This window comes from Candoia aspera, chromosome 7 (genome assembly GCF_035149785.1).
Source record: "Candoia aspera isolate rCanAsp1 chromosome 7, rCanAsp1.hap2, whole genome shotgun sequence".
In the NCBI taxonomy this organism is placed as follows: Eukaryota; Metazoa; Chordata; class Lepidosauria; order Squamata; family Boidae; genus Candoia; species Candoia aspera.
The window spans coordinates 41,876,064-41,895,782 of NC_086159.1; the positions used below are offsets into that span (position 1 = coordinate 41,876,064).

At 35.6% G+C, this 19,719-nt stretch overlaps 1 protein-coding gene across 1 annotated transcript in view; it reads right to left on the reverse strand.

The window, feature by feature from the left end:
* Positions 1 to 660: 660 nt before the first annotated feature.
* The window catches only part of OTOGL (otogelin like), a 104,527-nt gene continuing 85,468 nt past the window's right edge, over positions 661 to 19,719 (reverse strand). The window contains exons 47-58 of the mRNA XM_063309336.1: positions 18,979 to 19,083; positions 18,732 to 18,839; positions 17,219 to 17,320; positions 16,204 to 16,308; positions 16,060 to 16,100; positions 14,886 to 14,949; positions 12,084 to 12,262; positions 10,449 to 10,553; positions 9,663 to 9,782; positions 8,041 to 8,086; positions 3,405 to 3,484; positions 661 to 1,467 (exon numbers count right to left, since the gene is read on the reverse strand). Coding sequence (XP_063165406.1) covers positions 1,267 to 1,467; positions 3,405 to 3,484; positions 8,041 to 8,086; positions 9,663 to 9,782; positions 10,449 to 10,553; positions 12,084 to 12,262; positions 14,886 to 14,949; positions 16,060 to 16,100; positions 16,204 to 16,308; positions 17,219 to 17,320; positions 18,732 to 18,839; positions 18,979 to 19,083 — 1,256 coding nt within the window. The 3' untranslated portion in view covers positions 661 to 1,266. The remainder of the gene's footprint in view (positions 1,468 to 3,404; positions 3,485 to 8,040; positions 8,087 to 9,662; positions 9,783 to 10,448; positions 10,554 to 12,083; positions 12,263 to 14,885; positions 14,950 to 16,059; positions 16,101 to 16,203; positions 16,309 to 17,218; positions 17,321 to 18,731; positions 18,840 to 18,978; positions 19,084 to 19,719) is intronic.

The following is a 19,719-nucleotide window of genomic DNA, read 5'->3' on the forward strand; positions in this document are numbered from 1 at the left end:
GTACAAAGCATACATTAGCCTGTCATAATTAGCCTCCTACCTCAACATGCGCTTTCTTAAAAAATGCAACTTTTTCATATGACTATACAATAGTAACATTTTATATGGAAACTTACAAAATTTGCAAGTCCTCTTATATATCATATCCCATATCAAATCACAGCTCCTCACACAGATTCTTTATGACACTAAAGCCCTCCAGCTGTTTCTATTAATGCTTGTAATGATAATGAAATAATTTGTATTATTATTTCTAATATTAATGCTGAATAGTGTATACTATCAGCATCTACATTTGTGTAGGGCATATGTGTTATATTCCTATGTTTACTGAAGAATAATTGTATATATGTGTAACAATATTTAACAGAGAGCCAGTTTGGTCTAGTGGTTAAGGTTCTGGGCTAGAAACCAGGAGTCTGTGACTTCTAGTCCTGCCTTAGGCATGAAAGCCAGCTGGGTGACCTTGGGCCAGTCACTTTCTCTTAGCCCAACTCGGTGCAACGTAGACTAGCCTCCTTGTGGTGCACCCAGGACAACATGACTTGTCACGGCTAAATAGTCTACACATTTGGCTGCTGGACCTCACAAGGATTTCCCAGCAAGAAAAAGCAGCATGAACACTGAACTGCTATGCCATACAATAAAAAAACAAACGAATAATTTCAATATCCTGAAATTAAAATAATAAAGACAGCCTCTCCATTTGCCCAAAGTAAATATGTATTTTCCTCTTTAGGAGTACACATAGTATTTTGGATTATATTTTAACCCAAGCAAAGTATACAAACTATCATTTACTTTCATATAAGTTCTTGTAAATATAAAATAATATCAAAAATGGTTTATAAGAATTTACTACATGCAGTCATAGTAATAAAAAGTGTACTGGAAAAGAAGGTTAAAACCAGAAAAATAAGAAATACTAGCCTTTTATAGATTTCAAAATATAAATATTACAAATATTACAGTGCAGGGTAAGATTACTTTTAAGCAACAGTGTGTGATGCCAATAGAAGTGCTAATGAACTGCAACGTTTTGATATAACTCCGGAACAAGGTACATGCTATGTAATTAAGATTGGTTAATTACATAAAATACTTCACACGTCTGAATAGAAGTACATTACTGTAACTAAGTGTTCCATATATGTTAAAAATGAATATACTCCCTTTTTACATATGCATCTTAAAAATGAGAAAATATATATTAAGCCTGAACATAAGAAAAAACATAATCCTAGTTTGCATGTAATCGCGAAATTCTTAATTCCACTGGCATGAACAGTCCGTAGGTTCCTGGATGGCATACAGAATTTCAGTGCCATTTCCAGAGCAGTAAAGTGGCACCGTTCGATTCTGAACTCCATTTTCACGGCAGCATTTGCAGAACCTTAAATGGCTATCAATGTTGACATTAAAAATTGTAGCAGAGGGGCATTTTCCATCACACGAAGCCACATTTATCTGTTAGGGACAGGAAGGGAAAGGATGTCATTCATGATTTCAAATTTTATCATTTAAATTATTGAAAGCATTAGTCGCATCTATTAAAAAGAAGTTTTGAAATCCATCATCTTGTTGAATGTTTGGGTCTCCTGCAATGGCTCCCATGGTCTGTTCAGTATCAGCCAGCTTACTTTCTCTTCCAATGGCCTTTTTATGATACCTTTGCCATCTAATTCTGAAAACATGGACATCTGTGCACTATTTTGTGATATTTAAGGTTATCTAATGCAAATATTACTTTAATATTTATTTATTTATTATTCCAATTTCTATCACCGCCCATCTTCCCCTGAAAATATACATACAGTATTGGAGTGCTGCCTATATACATCCATGCCTAATATGGAAGGAGAGGAAAGAACATTACTGTCCTTCAATAAATAGCAGGACATCTCCAGTTCAAGCTTAGTATTCCTACACACACATAATCATGAATATACTAATGGGAAAATATGCCCACACACATACTGTACTTATTCTTGCACACATGCATATCCCTCTAGATATAAAAAATCTGCCTCTCTTGGTTCTATTAGACCTCTTGGTGGCATTCAGTACCATCAACCATAGTGCCATTTAGGACTATCCACAAGGGTTAGAAGTGGAGGATACTATTTAATGGTGATTCTGATCCTACTTCAGTAGGTTGGTCCAGTCTATAGCGCTTGGGGCAGAAGTGTTTGAGCCCATGGGACCCTAAGCAGAGTCCCCCAGGGCCAAGACCTTTCCCCTTGCTGTTTAACACTTAGATTAAAGCTATGGGAGACATCACCCACTGATCTGGGTGTGATGTTGATAACATATTGATGAAACCCAGTATCTGCATCACCACCCAAGAGATTCTCTGAATATCCTGAACTGGATAGGACAAAATAACCTCAGATTAAATCCTACAAAGAAGACAATCCACTAACCTCAGCCCCATGTCATTACTCTGGATGGGATCACATTCCTCTGAAAGAAGGGCTTTGTGACTTGTGGGTTTTCCTGTATTCTCATCTCTTGCTTCAATAGCAGATAAAAGCTATAGCCAGGAGACGTTTGCCCAATTACAGATGGAGTGTCGTTACAACCATGCCTGGACCAGTATGCCACAGTAATGGCAGCTCATGCCCCAATCCCCAATAGGCTGGACTACTGTAACACACACTGCATAGGTCTGCCTTTGGAGATGACTTAGAAATTGCAGATGCAACAGCTACTGTAAATTATTGGCAGGACAAGCTCTGTCAATGTTGATTAACCCCAGTCCTGAAGTTGTTGCTTGGGTTACCAGTAGGTTTTTGGGTCCAGATTAAACTGCTGGTCATTACCCAACTGGGACAGGCTGTAAGGGGAAAGGTGAAGAGAACCACGCTGAGTCAGATGCAGACTCTAGTTTCTTTATTATTCTCTACCATGCACAGAATCTAGCCATACTAAAGGTCCCTTAACTGACCTGAAGGGAAAAATCCTCAGGTGGGACTAGTCTTTCTTACCCGTCCCCTCACCCTTCTCCAAGGAAAGCAAACTGTGAGAATGCTTGTCAGCCTGGAATGCATTCTCTTCTCCCCCTGCATGGATCTCCATCTCATCAAACACACACATGCCTTTTCAGGGAGACATTCCACCACACAGGCAATTCTATTCTGCACTAGTCATCTGGTTTCAGATACTGTATATCTGAACTGAAGAAGTCAGCATTTAAATAATGTTAGGGTAAAAGCAATTAAACTGTAAATTCTTTTTATGAGTAGGAGGATTTTACCAGGAAGAGAGGTTTTCCAGATGTCAGAAAAGTAATAGGACTTGCATGTATGTTTACCACACTAATTACAAGCATGTTTTAGCAGCTGATATGCTTTAAGGCACACCCTGTCTATAAAGTCTCCCCCAAATTAGGCACTTCTACTTACAGGACTTTGGCTTACGCAGTCATGTTTTGTTACAGTAGTTCTGACCATTATTTTCTGGCAAATCCTTTCATCTCTTTTACCTAATAAAACATAAGGTATGAAGACAACAATCAAGACAGTTTTCACTAGATCATTAGTTAAAGAGCTCTTTAGGTGTGTTTTGTCATTTGAATATGCACCAAGGTGCCTAATCCTCCTCCCATAATCCATCTGCATAAATTTGTTTTGTTTGTAATGGCAGAATATCCCACAGCTTTTTAGGCACATTAATTTATATTCAAGTTTTTTTCCCATTCCCTTCCTAAAAGAAGACTTAGACATAACGTCTATACAGCAATTGGATTTAAAATAAGTTGCACAAACATATGTTCAATAGATGTTAAGGAGGTTACAGACCTGTCAAAATGTGTATAAAAGTTAGAGCAGTATTTCTCAACCTTGGCAGCTTGAAGATGTGTGGACTTCAACTCCCAGAATTCCCCAGCCAGCATGCAGTTCTATCACTATCCCAGTTATCTGGCTCCCTTGTGAATACAATGGGCAACAAATATAGAGTTTCCATCAGGTCTCTGAACTGATTGGAGGGTTTTCAGGAGGAGCTCAATAAAGATGCAGCCCTCTTGTGGGGCACAGCACACATTGCCAGCCAAAGAACTGCTCTTAGATAGAATCAGGTAACAGCATAGCCAGGACTGCCATTTAATTTTAGAATGAGAAGAAAGACCTAGCCACAGAGGACCATGCCCCAATACCTGCAGTCTGATTTACACTGCATTCAGAAACTATCCTATAGCAAGTGCAACATACAAAGGCAGGTTGCTTTCTAGTTTCATTGCACAAACAGCTTCCTATTTCTTCTGAACTCAGTTGTGATAGTATTATATGTATAATTGATAGACTTCTTCATAGTTATAATTCATCACTCAGGGTTCTTTTTTAAAAATGACCCTGTCATACTGTAGAGAATTAAGAAAGGCATTCTGATTATCAAGCTCCATTTCTAGAAAGGTTAGATTGACTTCTTTAATAAAGCTTTTAGATTATTCTGCTCTTTTTTTAGTGATTAATGTTGCTGTTCAGTTTTGATAGATTTTCCTGATGTATTGTAATGCATGTATTCTATCAATATTGGTTAAGATTTGTTTTTAAATGTATTGTTTTATAAATTGATTGTCAGCTACTTTGACCATTGGAGAGCCATTCAATCAATGGAAAGAAAACAACAGCAGAAATTAAAAATCCCAATAAAAGGCACAAGATGGGTGTTGTACACATCACTGATTTTATAAATCCTAGTAGAAATATATTTCTGCTGCTTCTCTGGCCATGTTCAATGCTTGTATTTCAAAAATTATCCACAGAAATGCTTATCAGATCTAAGAAAAGTATCTATAGGAGTACTAGTTTAACCATGGAATAGTACAGAAGAATTTGTGATAATTATGGAGTCAGTCAACACTTCTCTAGATCACAGTCTAATGTAATATATATTGTCACAGTTGCAAATTGATGTTTTTATTAAAACTATTAACATTTTTTTTTAAATAAAGAAAATAAAATACATTTATTAAAAATAGTAATACCTGGTTCACAATTAATACTATCAGTAGAGACTACAGGGTTAATGGCAAAGGGTAATACACCCCGTCCAGAACCTGGCAGAATTATTGGGAACATAAGTTTCTTGTAATATGCAAAAACATTTTTTACATAAATAGCATTGCATTAATTCTTACACTGCCAACTGCTAATAATTTTTATGGAAGCTGTTCCTTTTATGAAAGGAAACAAATATCCCTGTTTTTCTAAATTAATTATATCCTTAAGTTTTAATACTCAAGTGGATAATATGGCCATTACATTTACATGTGAAAAAAAGAAATCTGGAATATGATTTGGCAAGGTAAGAATTAAATATATGAACTCACTCAGCATGCATATAATCATTCTCCTTTTAAAATAAAGATTATTGGTCACCATTAAAACCCAAGGAATTTCAAGCTGTATTTGTAGCTCACTTTTACACTGCTTAACCATTAAAAGCACATGCTTTTAGTTTGTTCTAAAAAATTTCTCTATTAGTATATAAAACAGCATTTAATTATGTTGTTTTAAAGCTAGTTCAGCAAACAGTTCTGAAGTATAAGTTACATTTCTAAGCCTATATTATTGGTTAAGGTAAAACCTGTTTTACAGAACAGTAAAGAAAAATTCTTCTATCTGTCAATGCCAAATGCTGGTTTTTACATGGTTTACTTCATTTAAATAAGATATTGATGGGAAGAGAGAAAGGCATGGTCTTCATGAGATGCTATTACACTTTAAATATCAATTTAGTAACATAATTGTCAAAATTTTCCTTGTCATTGTACCACTCAAAATAGTAACCTTTTTAGGTAAAGGAATTTCTAGATTTCACTCATGATGTGGAGAAAGAGATGTCTTCAGGTTGTGTGAGAAAATGTATGTATGTGTGTAGCGGGATACAGAATATTGTGAGTAGAAATCTGATCAAGAAGCATTCTTTTGGAGAATTGGAGAGGGACACAGTGTTGGCTGATATCTTCTTGTCCCTGCCACTATGCCACTGGGCACTCCCATCTAATGGCAATGTAGAGTGCAAGAGAACTTCTAGCAAAATATGAAAGATGATAAAGGAAATTCTAATGGTAAAATGTTTGCTTGGTGACCTATCCTTTTCTACAAGTGTATCATCAGTGTGGTATAGTGGTTAACATGTTAGACTGGCACCAGGGCGACCAGGTTCCTGTCCATCCTCAGCCACTGGGTAAATTTCTGCCTAACCCATGTCACAGGGTTATTGCAGGAAAATGTGGAGAGAAGATGCTATATGCTCCATCAGCTTCTGAATGGAAGGCAGGAGATCCAAGAAACAACTATAGAAACATAGGCATATATTTTAAGTAAATATTAGGGGAACAAATTCACTAATTGTAAGACCAATACTACTGTAGCGGTGAGGTTCTTTTTACTGAGTCTTGTCAAGTGAAGGCTAGGCTTGTCTTCTGTCAGGTATGGCTTAATCTGGAATCCTGCATCAACCATGGGGTTAGATTCAATGACTTAAACGGCCCTAAATATGGCCCCTTTTGACACTAGAATTGAAACAGATATATGCATAGATAGATACTCATATTCTTGTTCAGCTAGAATTAGGGGAAAGATCCAAACTGAGAGCTCTGTTTTTTCCAGCAAGAGCTTCTTTTATTCTTTTCCTCACTGCAGAACAACTCCTGATCTTGGCATTTGATGTTGGATAAGGCCTGCAGTATGTGGACGGGAATCTACAGAAATCAGAGACTCTCCTTACAGCCTTTCTGAATCCCAGAAAAATACAAAGACAGCTGCAGAGATTAAGAATTCTTAACATGTTTTGAAAAGTGCAAGAGGCAGGTGTTCTAAGAGACACTCAGATACATACACCACTGATTGACAAGATCACTCTGATTTGTTGAACACGAAGGATTTCCCAAAGAATAAAACCAAAAAAATATAAAGGAAGTGTGCTTAACAAAAACATTTTTAAGAAGTGCTGGCAACTATCAAAATATGCAGCTGTCTTTTTCTTTCTTTTGTGCTTCTTATTTAGCTCTATTTGATTCCAGTTTCTGTGTTGGATTCTCAAGTGAGGCTAAGAGAAGGAAACTCTCGCACTGGCAATATTTTGTATTATGGATAAAGGAAAACGATTGTTCCAGCTCAAGTAGAAAATCCCAGCTTTTGCTGGAATCCAAGAACCAGACAATGAGTTCTCCTGTGTTTGATTGATTTTAACTGTCTTAGATAAAATATCCAAATTCCCCCATTGAGAAAAGTAATCATGTCTAGATTTAAGTTCTCTTAGTTGAACAAGGCTTTGAGGACTAAGATTATTAGAAAATAATCCCTGATGTAATTTTTTTTAAGTGGAATTTTTGTCACTATCCTGAATGAGCAAATTCATGACCTTTTGGAGCTGGCCAATAAGTTTTACAGTACAGTTACTGAAATTACAGTATTCCAGAATAATCAAATTAATACATTTTCACATTTAATGTTTTTATATACTGTCTTAAAAGTGCAATTATCTCTTTTTATATAAGCATATCATATACTGTAACTTTTTCAATAAAATATCTTCTTATGGTTGTACTTAAATGAAGTGGGGAGGAAAAAGCATATTTCCATAGCACATAGGTCAGCAATCCATTATCTCTTCAATTTTTTCAATGAACGACCTAAATAAAATATTCATATTTTGACATTTTCTTACAAAAATATGTATATGTATTAATCTAGAGAAAAATCCTATTAATAAAATGTACAACCATTGTTTTCTAAAGACATTCAAAGCAGCTTTTAGGCAGATCTATATTATTTTTGGGGAACTGGTTATATACCAGAAAGAAAAGGTTAAAAAAACATTTAAAATTTAAAATCACAATGTTAGCAGCCATATAAAGCCAGGCTCGTCAATTACTTTTGTTAACACATGGACACATATGACATGATTGGGAGACAGCATGCTGTTTTCTTTTCATATGTCTCCTTAAAGAGGTTAAGAACGCACACAGCTGTCCAAACCCAAAGCCATACCAACACAGAACTAGCGCACAATACAGCTGTCTTCACTTACAGGTCTTGCAGCAGCCATTGTGATAGGTCTGTACAGAGCCTCCATTCTAGGAAAATTAAAAAGGAAAGTTTCAAAAAAGACTGTGCTCAAAGAAGCATTTTGAGGTACCTGGGTAATGCATATAAACAAAAAGAAAGCCAGATGCCCAACCCAGTCTACAAATATTTAACTATTTTAATTAAGGGAACATTTTACATAAAAGGACAATCCACCATGAATCTTTCAGCTATTTTAAGATCTAATTCAGGAATGGGAGGCATCCACACGAACTGCAGAGTTTGAGTTTAATACCTTTTCAGCCTGGTGCTAAGAAATAAAATGCAGAACAAGACAGCTGTAGGAAAACTTTATTTCCTCAGAATGCCACTGAATGTCACTAAAAATTAGTTATGGAGACAGAAGTGCTGATATTTGAAGTTCTGACAGAAGTTCTAATATTTGAAGCCTCTCAAATATTATCTCCATACATTTCTCTAGACCTGTCACTGCAATTGTGTAATGTAGGATTGAGACAACTCTTCTCCACTACACATTTACTTTTCAGGAACAATCGGCAGCATTGTTTCATTAAATAAAAATTATTCAAAAACTGAATACAAAAACTGCATCAACTATAAGATAATCTTGGATTAGTTTTTGTATTCAGTTTTTTACTGTTTTTGATTTGGTAGATTAGATTTTCTTGTAATTTTCTAATTAAATTTTCTTGCAATGGTCCCAGTTCATACTACAAATACCTATAACAGTACTGTTTGCACTATACAAATGAATAACCTAGCATAAACTGAAAGCAACTCAGCTAATGCAAGACTGAATTAAGACATATATATGCAATATTCTGATTAATTGTAAGATACGTAAATTTGTTGGATGAGAATTTATAGGTTTACAGAGTTGGTAGCTTAAATGGGTACATACTTCTAAATAGCAATTTGATGGGAAAACCTAGTTTTCTCTAATCTGTATTCAGGAGTACTGCTTAACTCCCATATCTAATGTTGCATTTATATATATCATCTGAATTCAATCATTTGCATTCATTTCTAAGGATGGGGATTGCAGTCCTATATTCAATTCAGAGTAAATCCCAATGAACATTATGAGATCTATATCTTTATATATTAATAGCATAACATTGTGAGATGCACATTCTGAAGACTTGAGAGAACATTATAATTTTTACTCAATACTAACATTTCATTTGAACCAATAAAGATCAATAAAGCAACAATATATTAAAAGGACTTCTATAAGCTTCAGAAAGTATGTGGGAATTTGGGGAAATACATGTCAGAACCAAATATGAAACTCAGTGGACAACTTATGCTGCTAAAATTACTAGTAATAAGGGAACACAGAATCAAACATAGCCCCTGAAGGTGCCCTATATTTCCCCTTGGATGTGAGAAGCTAGGGGGAGAGAAGATAATACCAGATTTCAACCTAAGTGGGCTTAATTGTTTCAAAGTATTATCTGTGTGCAGGCATAATTCAGAGGAAAAAAATTAAGATAATAATGCACTTGTAGATATTTTTATAATATTAAACACACCTGGATACCAAAATCCTAAATAAATGAAACATACAAGAATAAGGAATATTTGTATATGTAAAGTACAAACCTTTACACATTCAGTCTCATTAAAGGATGGGCAAAACACACTGGAGCCAAGTACCACTGTCCCCGCACCAATCTTTGCACATTTATATTTAGTGCAGTTTGAGTCCCATGTGCTTCCTTCCTATAAAAAGGAGGTGGGGGGGGGGGAGGAAAGAAAGACTGGCTAAAATGTGGCAGTGTAATGATTGAGCCATGCATTAAGACAACCTCCCCAACCTTAATGGCTTCAGGTCTATTGTAGCCAACCACAGCTGAAGAATACTAGCTTGGGAAATGCATTTTAGTTTAATGAACACTAAATTCTGCTGAACACTGTCAGTGTTTTCTGAAAGCATCATAACAATGGCCTAATGCAGTAATATGGCAATCTATTTCTCATAGGAAGCATTTACAAGAAGGGCAACTTTGGCAGATAGTAACTGTTGTTTGTTGCTTAACACCGGAAATAGAGTTAACATGTTATTTAGTTTGTGGAGCTAAACTGAAAATCTGATTGAGTACAGTGTCCACACAGGTGCAGGTAACTTTGATTGAATGTCTGCTCATGTGTAAATCAAGCTTAAACTGAATCCCTTGACTATTACCAAGCTAACACCAGTATTCCTGGTGTCTCATTATATATTTGGCTCATTTGTATATCTAATCATACTGAATGTCTAATATGATCTTCAATCAAGAAAAGTTTGAATCAAGAGTAATCACATGAGAAACTTGTAGAATTTAGAACTTCACTTAATTAGAATTCTCATGCATTGTTGTTCTCTGAACCATTTTTTAAACCACTTACTTCATAAATCACAAGAGTTCCATTGTCAGTATAAAAAGGACATGAGACATTTATGCAAGGACCACAGCAAGAATGTTGACCATCAGATGGATTGTGTACTTGGTGCTGTTAAAAAGAGAGAATTTCCATATCAATTGTATCAAATACATATAAGCTAATTATCAAATGCTCAAACTGTATTTAACAGCTATATGCTGTATGCATCAGTTAACAATATGATTTTCTTTGACAACTATATCCATAACTTTGTGGTTGATGAGATATAAGCTTACTTTTAAATATAAGAGATATAAGCTTACTTTTACACCAATTAAGCTTGGTAAGGCCGATCAACAAGAGTTAGTTTTAGTAGCATTTTTCCTTCAAAGCAATGTAGGTAACAGTCTTATACCAAATCCAAATTATTAATCCATCTTGCTCAGCATTGTACATAGCAGGTGTACACAACTTATTTTGATCTCAGAGCCTGAATGAAATGCTGGGTGTGTTAGTCTTAAAAGTGGGAACAGCAGGACAAGGACAGAAACATACATTTAACATTATTATTTCCTATGTATTTAATAAGATTCCCTTTCTGTCATATTTAATATGAAAAATGGCTGCCCACTATAATATGCAGTTTTGCATCCAATTATTAGTGAATAGATCATAATGTAATGAAGGTTACTCAGCTAATTTTGAGGTGTTTTTTTTAAAAAAAGAAGTGATATATGATGTAAAAGAGTGCTGTTTTAAAAATAAAAAGGCTGTACTATAAAGCTGTATAAATGTATATTGAATTAAGCATTGACTGATCAATAAACCTTATTGTTATAGGAGAGAAAATGGAAGTCACCTCTCAGTTTGTCTGCAAATTCCTTTCCCCTGTCCCAGGGTAACGATGAGCCAGACTATTATGAAACCAGCCCCACAGTTTTGTAGACATTCGCTAGACTAAATCAGATATAATGTATTCACACTAGGGCTATGCTTTGTAAAGTACCTGTGCAGACCAACTTCTTGAAGAATAGAGTTAGCTGAGTCTCATGGAGGCTACTTTATTTCAGTTCTTCCATGACAAAGTAGAATGTACTGTATGCACATTCCCAGAAAACCACAAAAAGAGATATGGGGCTGCTTTGAGACTTCAAGCAGTGGATCCAGAGGGGGGCTTTGTACAGTCTTGATCACCACACAAAAAACATAATCATAAAAGAGAACTGGGAAAATGTGATGTATAGGAGGACCATGAGAAGCCCTGTCACTATAATGTAAAAGAAAGAAATTGCATGTTTCTTTTCTGGAAAAAATGACAGGATCACTGCATAGATAGGCATATAATTCCCATATTTCACCAGCATCTGTTTCAAAATATTCATTGGTTAATAATTAAATTCAAACATTTTCATTCTTGGGAAATAGATTTCGCTTTAGTTACTGATTTTGGGTGCAAAACTGGCTTTGATGTGGAAAAATTCCACCAGAGAAAGGGAACCTTTGAATCCAATCCCTTATTTCAAAATTCCCTAAATAATAAATACATTTACTGTGAACACAGTGCAAGATATTGCTTATCATTTTAAATAGATATAAAAGACAATTTTACATTAATTCTGTTGTGTTCAGAAATAACGTCATCTGTATATTTTTACTTACTGCTTCACATTTTTGGGAACAGTTAACTACTGCCAGATTCATAGTGTTAAATCCTGTGTTAGGGTCTCTTTCTTGTAAACACTTTGCAGTGTAACACAGTTCTCCATCCAAATATTGAATCACTGTCTGACCTGGGTTCAGTACAGTGACTTCTTGGAATACACAGACACTTTCTTTTTCTGGGGAGAGAAAGAGGGGAATATGCAAAAAAAGAGAGTACTATTTGGTACCAATTCTATTTTTTCACATACAATAAGAAAAGTTTGGTGATCTACTGTGGTTGATTTGCAAACTACAGTGGTTGATTGATATATCATGCTTATAGCCTAGCATTAGTGTGACCTTGGCCACATTCGGTTTGCAATTTTCCTTTTAAAACTGCTATTCTGCTTCTCAGTATTAACAAAAAAGGAATTTAATATAAAGGTAACTTGATTTCCCACCCTCTCTCTCTCTCTCTCTCTGTATACATACATATACACATACAAAAGGCATGCTGATTTTTCAAATAGTGCAGAATGTGATTGCCACTGCAGTGCAATGAAAGTACATTACACTGACTCTTATATGGGCTGCTTACACATATATAAGCCCAATTCAATACACTAATTGATGCCTAAAATGACAAATTTCCATGGCAAATACTCAAAGGAGCACCCTTACTGCAGAAATTCATTATGTAAGAAATATATAGATCTTCTATTTATTAGCAGCTCCTTCCTTATAGAAGTTGGACAAATGCCAACAGTCCAAGAAATTCAGCACCGAGTTAAAACTGATTTGCCATGTCATTTATTTTTATTTTTATCCTGCCTTTATTATTTTAATAAATAACTCAAGGTGGGGAATGTACCTATAACTCCTTCCTCCTTTCCCCACAACAACAACCCTGTGAACTGTTTTTAAACTGTTTTGTTTAGTTTGCCCTGTTCTTATAATACTTTTTTATTTATTTCTTTTTATTCTTTTATTTATTCTATTTATTTATCATATTTTTATCACCGCCCATCTCCCCCACGCAGGGGACCCTGGGCGGTTCACAATAAAACGTTTAAAATTCAACAAAAACATAAATAATATCAATAATCAATAAATATAAATATAAAATATAATGAAATCCAAGTAATGGCAGATCTAATTCCACCCAGAGGGGACCAGTTCTCGGAGGCCTAGGGAACCAACCAACCCCAAGAGTGGCTCCTCCTCTCCCTACTCCAAGCATGATGACAAAACCAGGTCTTCAACTGTTTTCTGAAGTCCAGAAGAGAGGGGGCTAACCTCACTTCTGCAGGAAGGGTGTTCGAAAGGGCGGGAGCTACTGCAGAGAAGGCCCACCTCCTGGACCCCACCAGATGGAATTCTCTTGCAGACGGGGTCCGCAGCATGCCCTCTCTTCATGACTGGGTGGGACAGGTTGATGTAATGGGGATGAGACAGTCCCTTAGGTAACCTGGACCCATGCCATGTAGGGCTTTAAAGGTGATAACCAACACCTTGAATTGGACCCAGAAGCAAACTGGCAACCAATGCAGCTCACAGAGCAAAGGAGTAATATGTGCTGATCTTGAAGCACCTAAAATTGCCTGCACAGCCATACTCTGTACCAGTTGAAGCTTCTGGATACTCTTCAAGGGTAGCCCCATGCAGGGCCACAACTAGAGGGGGGCAACCAGGCCATGTGCCCTGGGCACCATGTTGATGGGGTGTCAAAATGAGCGCTGGGGGGGCACCAAAATGAGCACTGGAGGGGCGGCAAAATGGGCACGGAATCCATGTTTGCCCCGGGTGACACAGACCCTAGTTGCAGCCCTGGCCCCATGTAGAGCGCATTACAGTAGTCTATATGGGAGATAACCAGGGCATGAGTGACTGTTCGAAGGGCCTCTCACTCCAGGAAGGGGCGTAACTGCGTACAACAAGAAGTTGCATAAAGGCCCGTCTGGCCATGACTGACACTTGCTCTTTGAGCAGGAGTTGTGAATCCAAGAGGACCCCCAAGTTACACACTGGATCTGTCTAGGGCAGTGCAACCCCATCCAGAACTAAAGATGGCAAATTCCTAGGAGTCGAGGGGCCATTAACCCACAGCCACTCCATCTTACCAGGGTTCAGCTGAAGCCTGTTGTTCTCCATTCACCTGGAAAGGGCAGTTACAGCATCACTTACTTCCCCTGGGATGGAGATGTATACCTGAGTATCATTAGCATATTGATGATAGCTCATCCCGTGGAGATGGATGATCTCACCCAGCGGTTTCATTTAGATGTTAAAAAGAAGAGGAGAGAGTACCGAACCCTGAGGCACCCCACAAAGCAGGGGCCAAGGGCCCAATCTCTCCTCCCCTATTAACACTGACTGGAACTGGCCCTGGAGGAAAGAGGTGAACCAGCGTAACTGCCACCCCTCCTCCCCTGTCCTGGCATCTCTAATATTATATTACTATTACAATGGGTAGACTGATTTTTCTGCTTCTTGTATCCTGCCCTGATTCTAGGATAAATAGGAATTAATAATAATTTAATATATATCTTAGGTCTAATGGAATATAAATAACATTATTTATTTAGCACTCTATGTGCTATAATTCCCTTAATAAATTTGAAACTACTAACATGAAGCATAAAGCTAGTTCATGTGAATATTTCTGTTCTAACAGAATATCTTCAATTCACTGAAAATTGTAGGCACATAAAGTACCTAGGGCTTGCCTTAACAACTATGTTACTGAAAATTGAATATTAAAAAAAGGTATTGAAAAGAATGTCCATATGCATACAAACACACACATGCACATGTACATACCACAGATGTATTGTGGGCATCCACATATACTAGAAGTATTAGCAGTTATTTCCTGAACTTCACCCTATGGAATTAAAAAAAAAAATTTCAATGGTACATTTGTTCAACTGCACACTCACTTTGCAAGAAAGTGAGTACCTTTAACTACATAAAAACTATCAAAACTACCAAATGCATTTTAGAAGCATTTGATTCTCTATAAATATAACAATTAAATAATGTCATTACAACTTTAGGACAACCCCAACATTTATTGTCTAATGATAGGGTTAGATTTGCCCAAAAAGCACATAATTACAACTTGTAAAAACTACAGCAAATATTTATCAAGTCACCTCTTCATTGTTTTTCATATTAGTATTAATATGAATAAGAGCCAATTTGGTGTAATGATTAAGGTGTTGGACTAGAACAAGAAAACTAGTTCTAGTCCTGCCTTAGGCATAAAGCCAACTGGGTAACTTTGGGCCAGTTACTCTTTCTCAGCCCTAGGAAGCTGGCAAGGGCAAACCACTTCTGAAAATATTGCCAAGAAAACCGCATGAACTTATCTAGGTAGTTGCCAAAAGTCAAGACTGATTTGAAAGCCATAAAAAACAAAAAGGAAAACTGTAACTTGAATATCACATGTACAATAAAGTTCCTATCATAATTGTCTAAGCTCCTGATATAAAAGTAGAAGAATATAATAGACAAATAAACATTGTGTTATTACTATAAATGAATTAGTACCAATATTCTGCAGAACAATATGCCACACTTTATCTACCTATCTATCTATCTTGGCACCTATTTCCATCTATTTACTTCCTACACTCAGTCTCAGCTTTCTTTGCAGAGATTGTCATTTTAACATTGCTTTGAGATGATTGCTTACAGTGTGACTTAAGTTTATGGAAGCTTATTTTACAAGTGGCAGTGTTTTCCAAAATTCTGCTGCCAGAAGGTTTTATAATATCTATCACTGGTTCTGATTCTATCAGAATTCATTGCACACTATGTCTCAGTTCTGTCAAGATTTTGGAGTTTCATACACTAACACAATTTTATTCATTTTACATGTCTTGCAGACTTATAACTGCTGTCATTGTAGTACAGGGTAGCATAGAAAAATTTAAAATGAAAGGAGAGGAATAAGAATTCCAAAACTATTATGAAAGTAAATATTTCTTACCAATTTACAGTGTGGTACAGTACCATTATCACAATCACATTCTGGAGAAAATGAGAGAGAAGAATTCAGTATGACCACATCAATGAGAATAGAAATATACCTCATTAATTTACATAACTAGGAAAAAAGGCAAATTATAGATACCACAATTCCAGTCTGGGCAACACTGTCCAGGTACTCTTTTTTTCACCAGTTTCATATCAGCAGAGCAATTCAGAAGAGGTGAAGGACAGAGATTCTCTTCACATACTAGAGAAAAGAAATTATGTCTTTAAAAGATTATTGCCTCAACATGACTAGAAAAAAATAACCAAACATATAAAACTTTTCTCTATTATATTATTATTTCTACCTGCCACATTAAATTCATGGTTTAGAAGCAAATGAGTTATTTTAGGCTCAAGTAATCAATAATAATTTTGAGGTTTTATTTCAATAGTAGAATAGATATTTCATATCACAAACTACTTTAGATAGAGAAGACAACTTTCCTCGTAATATGATAGTGTTCCAAAATCAGTTTGCTATAAAACACGGGAAACAGTTGTTTGAACAACAGACCTCCAAAGCATCACTCCATGTGAATGGTTACATAAGTCTTCTTCACTTTTTCTGGTATCAGATATGCCTATTGAATGGCTAAGGTAGGCACCAGGTACAGTCTAGACCAGTGTTTCTCAACCTCAGCAACTTTAAGATATGTGGACTTCAATTCCCAGAATTCCTCAGCCAGCATGGCTGCCTGAGGAATTCTGGTAGTTGAAGTCCACATATCTTAAAGTTGCCAAGGCTGAGAAACACTGGTCTAGATGTTTAGATATCAGCATTAAATTGAAAAATCTAAAGTGAGACTGCAACTATGTACAGCTGAATGTTGTTTTTGTTCTTTCTGCTATTGGCAACTCTTGAGATAAGGAATAACTCAGTAGTAATCTTTCTTTATACATGCTTATACATGCTTAGACTTGTATGTGGCTCAATATATTTTTGCCCGATTATTTTCCTAAATTTCTAGAATAGAAATAAGATAGCAATTGAGTCTACCTCAATACTGTATTTAATACCAGCAATGAATACTATTTTATGACTGAATACAAAGAAATATCCCAATAAAACAAGTAACAACCATCTCAAGTTATTTAATCCAAGCAAAACTTACCACAGTGATAACGAGGACAACAGTAATGCGCAGTACTAAGATCTACTGTAAGAAGTTCTTCTTCATTGCATACTGGAATAGGTTCAATGCAAGATTCACAAACTTCAAGAGAAATAAAAGCATTATGTAATATATATATATGCACACATACAAAAACACACACAAACATACACATATATACATACTACATTAGTTTGGGGCCAGTTTTATATTTATAGATTTATAGATTTATATGCTGACACTATCCTAGTCAATAGAAATTGTTAACCATGTTTTGAATAACTGAATATTTAACCGTTTGCAAAAATGCATAAATAAATAAATAAATAAATAAAAGGCAGAGCTATGTATGCCCAACCATGCAATGATTTTTTTTAAAACTCAAGCAGCAGATTCCAATACTTCATCGCAACAGGTTCTAACACTAAACAGATGTACTAGGTAGTAAGTGTTAGAAATTAAATTAAATTAAATGAGATGCATTTATTCAACTCACTGAACTGAGAAAAAATGTGAAAACTTCACATGGCCCCTAAGAAAATAATATCTTATTTTGCATTGCAAATATGATGGCATCATAATATATGAATAGGAGGCACAGGTCAGAGAACACACGATATATATAGCTTGGTGTCATATAATACACAAGGGCTTCTATGTGTATTTATACAGGTGGTTTACTAATACATATGATCATGTCCAGGCTTGAAAGCTAAGTAGGTTGAGCCCAGTTACTGCTTGATGGGAAAAATAAAGAAATACCAGAAATATAAGAAGATAGGTGATAGATAGATAGATACAGTAGATGGATGGATGGATGGATGGTTGGATGGATGGATGGATGATAGATAGGAAAACTACTTCTATAGCTCATAGATATGTTGTGAAAGCTACAGCTGAGCTCAACGTCAAGGGGAATGTATTCTTTCCACATTTCACAGTAGTTAGTTTATGGTCAAATTATGTATGTACTGTATGTATGTATGGTATGTATGTATGTATTTTACAGTATTTATATGCCACTCAAGCAATAAAGTACGTTATACCAACCAATACTAATGAAAGTTACAACAATACAAGGAGAATTTATAATAGTGATAATGAAAAATAAAACATATCAAAGCCAAATAACATAATATCAACAATTTAAGTAATTCAAAATAAAATAAATTACTAATAACATTACAAGGAATGGATCAAGCTTTAATTCTAAGTATGACATTAAGCATATAATGAGTCCTTGTAGATTTTCTTCCCCTTTTCTTATTAAATGGCATTGTGAAGGAGAGAGAACAGTACACAACAGAACCATAGTGTTAACTCCCATGTCCTTCCTTGATACAGTTAATCTCATAGCTAAAATTTAATAAGAAAAGTTCTCAGCACGTGAATTCTCCCATTAAAAATTGGGTGTTTTGTAACTAAATTTTAAAAAAATAATAATTAATTTGTACTTATTTTAGTTATTTGTAATCCTTTACCCAAGATTTTTAACATGAGAAATGTTCCTTACCGCACAAATAGGATAAACAGCAAGTATCTTCCAATTTAGCTTCCACAATAAACTGATCTTCTCGGCATTCTGGACGGGTAACATTGGAGCATGAAGATGTATCACATTCTGAATGAAAAAACAAAGCAAACCAAAATAGGCTGTCTAGTAAAATGCAACTGATGATTTACTGTTATAAGAGTTTAGAAGTTATACACCTCTAAATGAAGAATCTTTTCTCAGTTTCATTATTCATCATATCACTTACCACATTGGTATTGAGGACAGCAGGAGAAAGGAGTATATCTAACTGCCAGCTTCTCAGTACTTCTACATACTGGGATAATAGGGTTACATAGAATCATATTGCATTCTAAAAAAAAAACCAGAATTCTGAATCAAATCAATATATCTCTACTTAACTTTCTCATGGAAAGATGATAGGGAAAACATTTATTGACCCTTCAAGCAGTTCTGGTTAATAAACAAGATGATGTGAATATTGACTAGCCCTTTTTCAAATAAACCATTTTAAGATTACCAATATTTATTTATTTATTTATTTATTTACTATCCCACCTTTATTATTTTTATAAATAACTCAAGGTGGAGAACATACCTAATACTCCTTCCTCTTCCTATTTTCCCCTCAACAACAACCCTGTGAGGTGAGTTGGGCTGAGAGAGAGTGACTGGCCCAAGGTCACCCGGCCAGCTTTCATGTCTAAGGCGGGACTAGAACTCTCAGTCTCCTGGTTTCTAGCCTGTTGCCTTAACTACTAGACCAATTGAATGTACAGTATAGAGTAAATTGAAAGCAAAGAACAACAAATTGTGCTAACATAACAATTAATGTCCAAAGTTGTTTGGCTTCTTACATTAATGTAACATTATTTTAATGTATGCATTAAATAAAAACAGAGAAGCTTGAAGTTACATGGAGAATCATACATTTTGCTGGGATCAGCTCAGCACACAACTGGATCACAATTGGGTATCTCTGGTATTC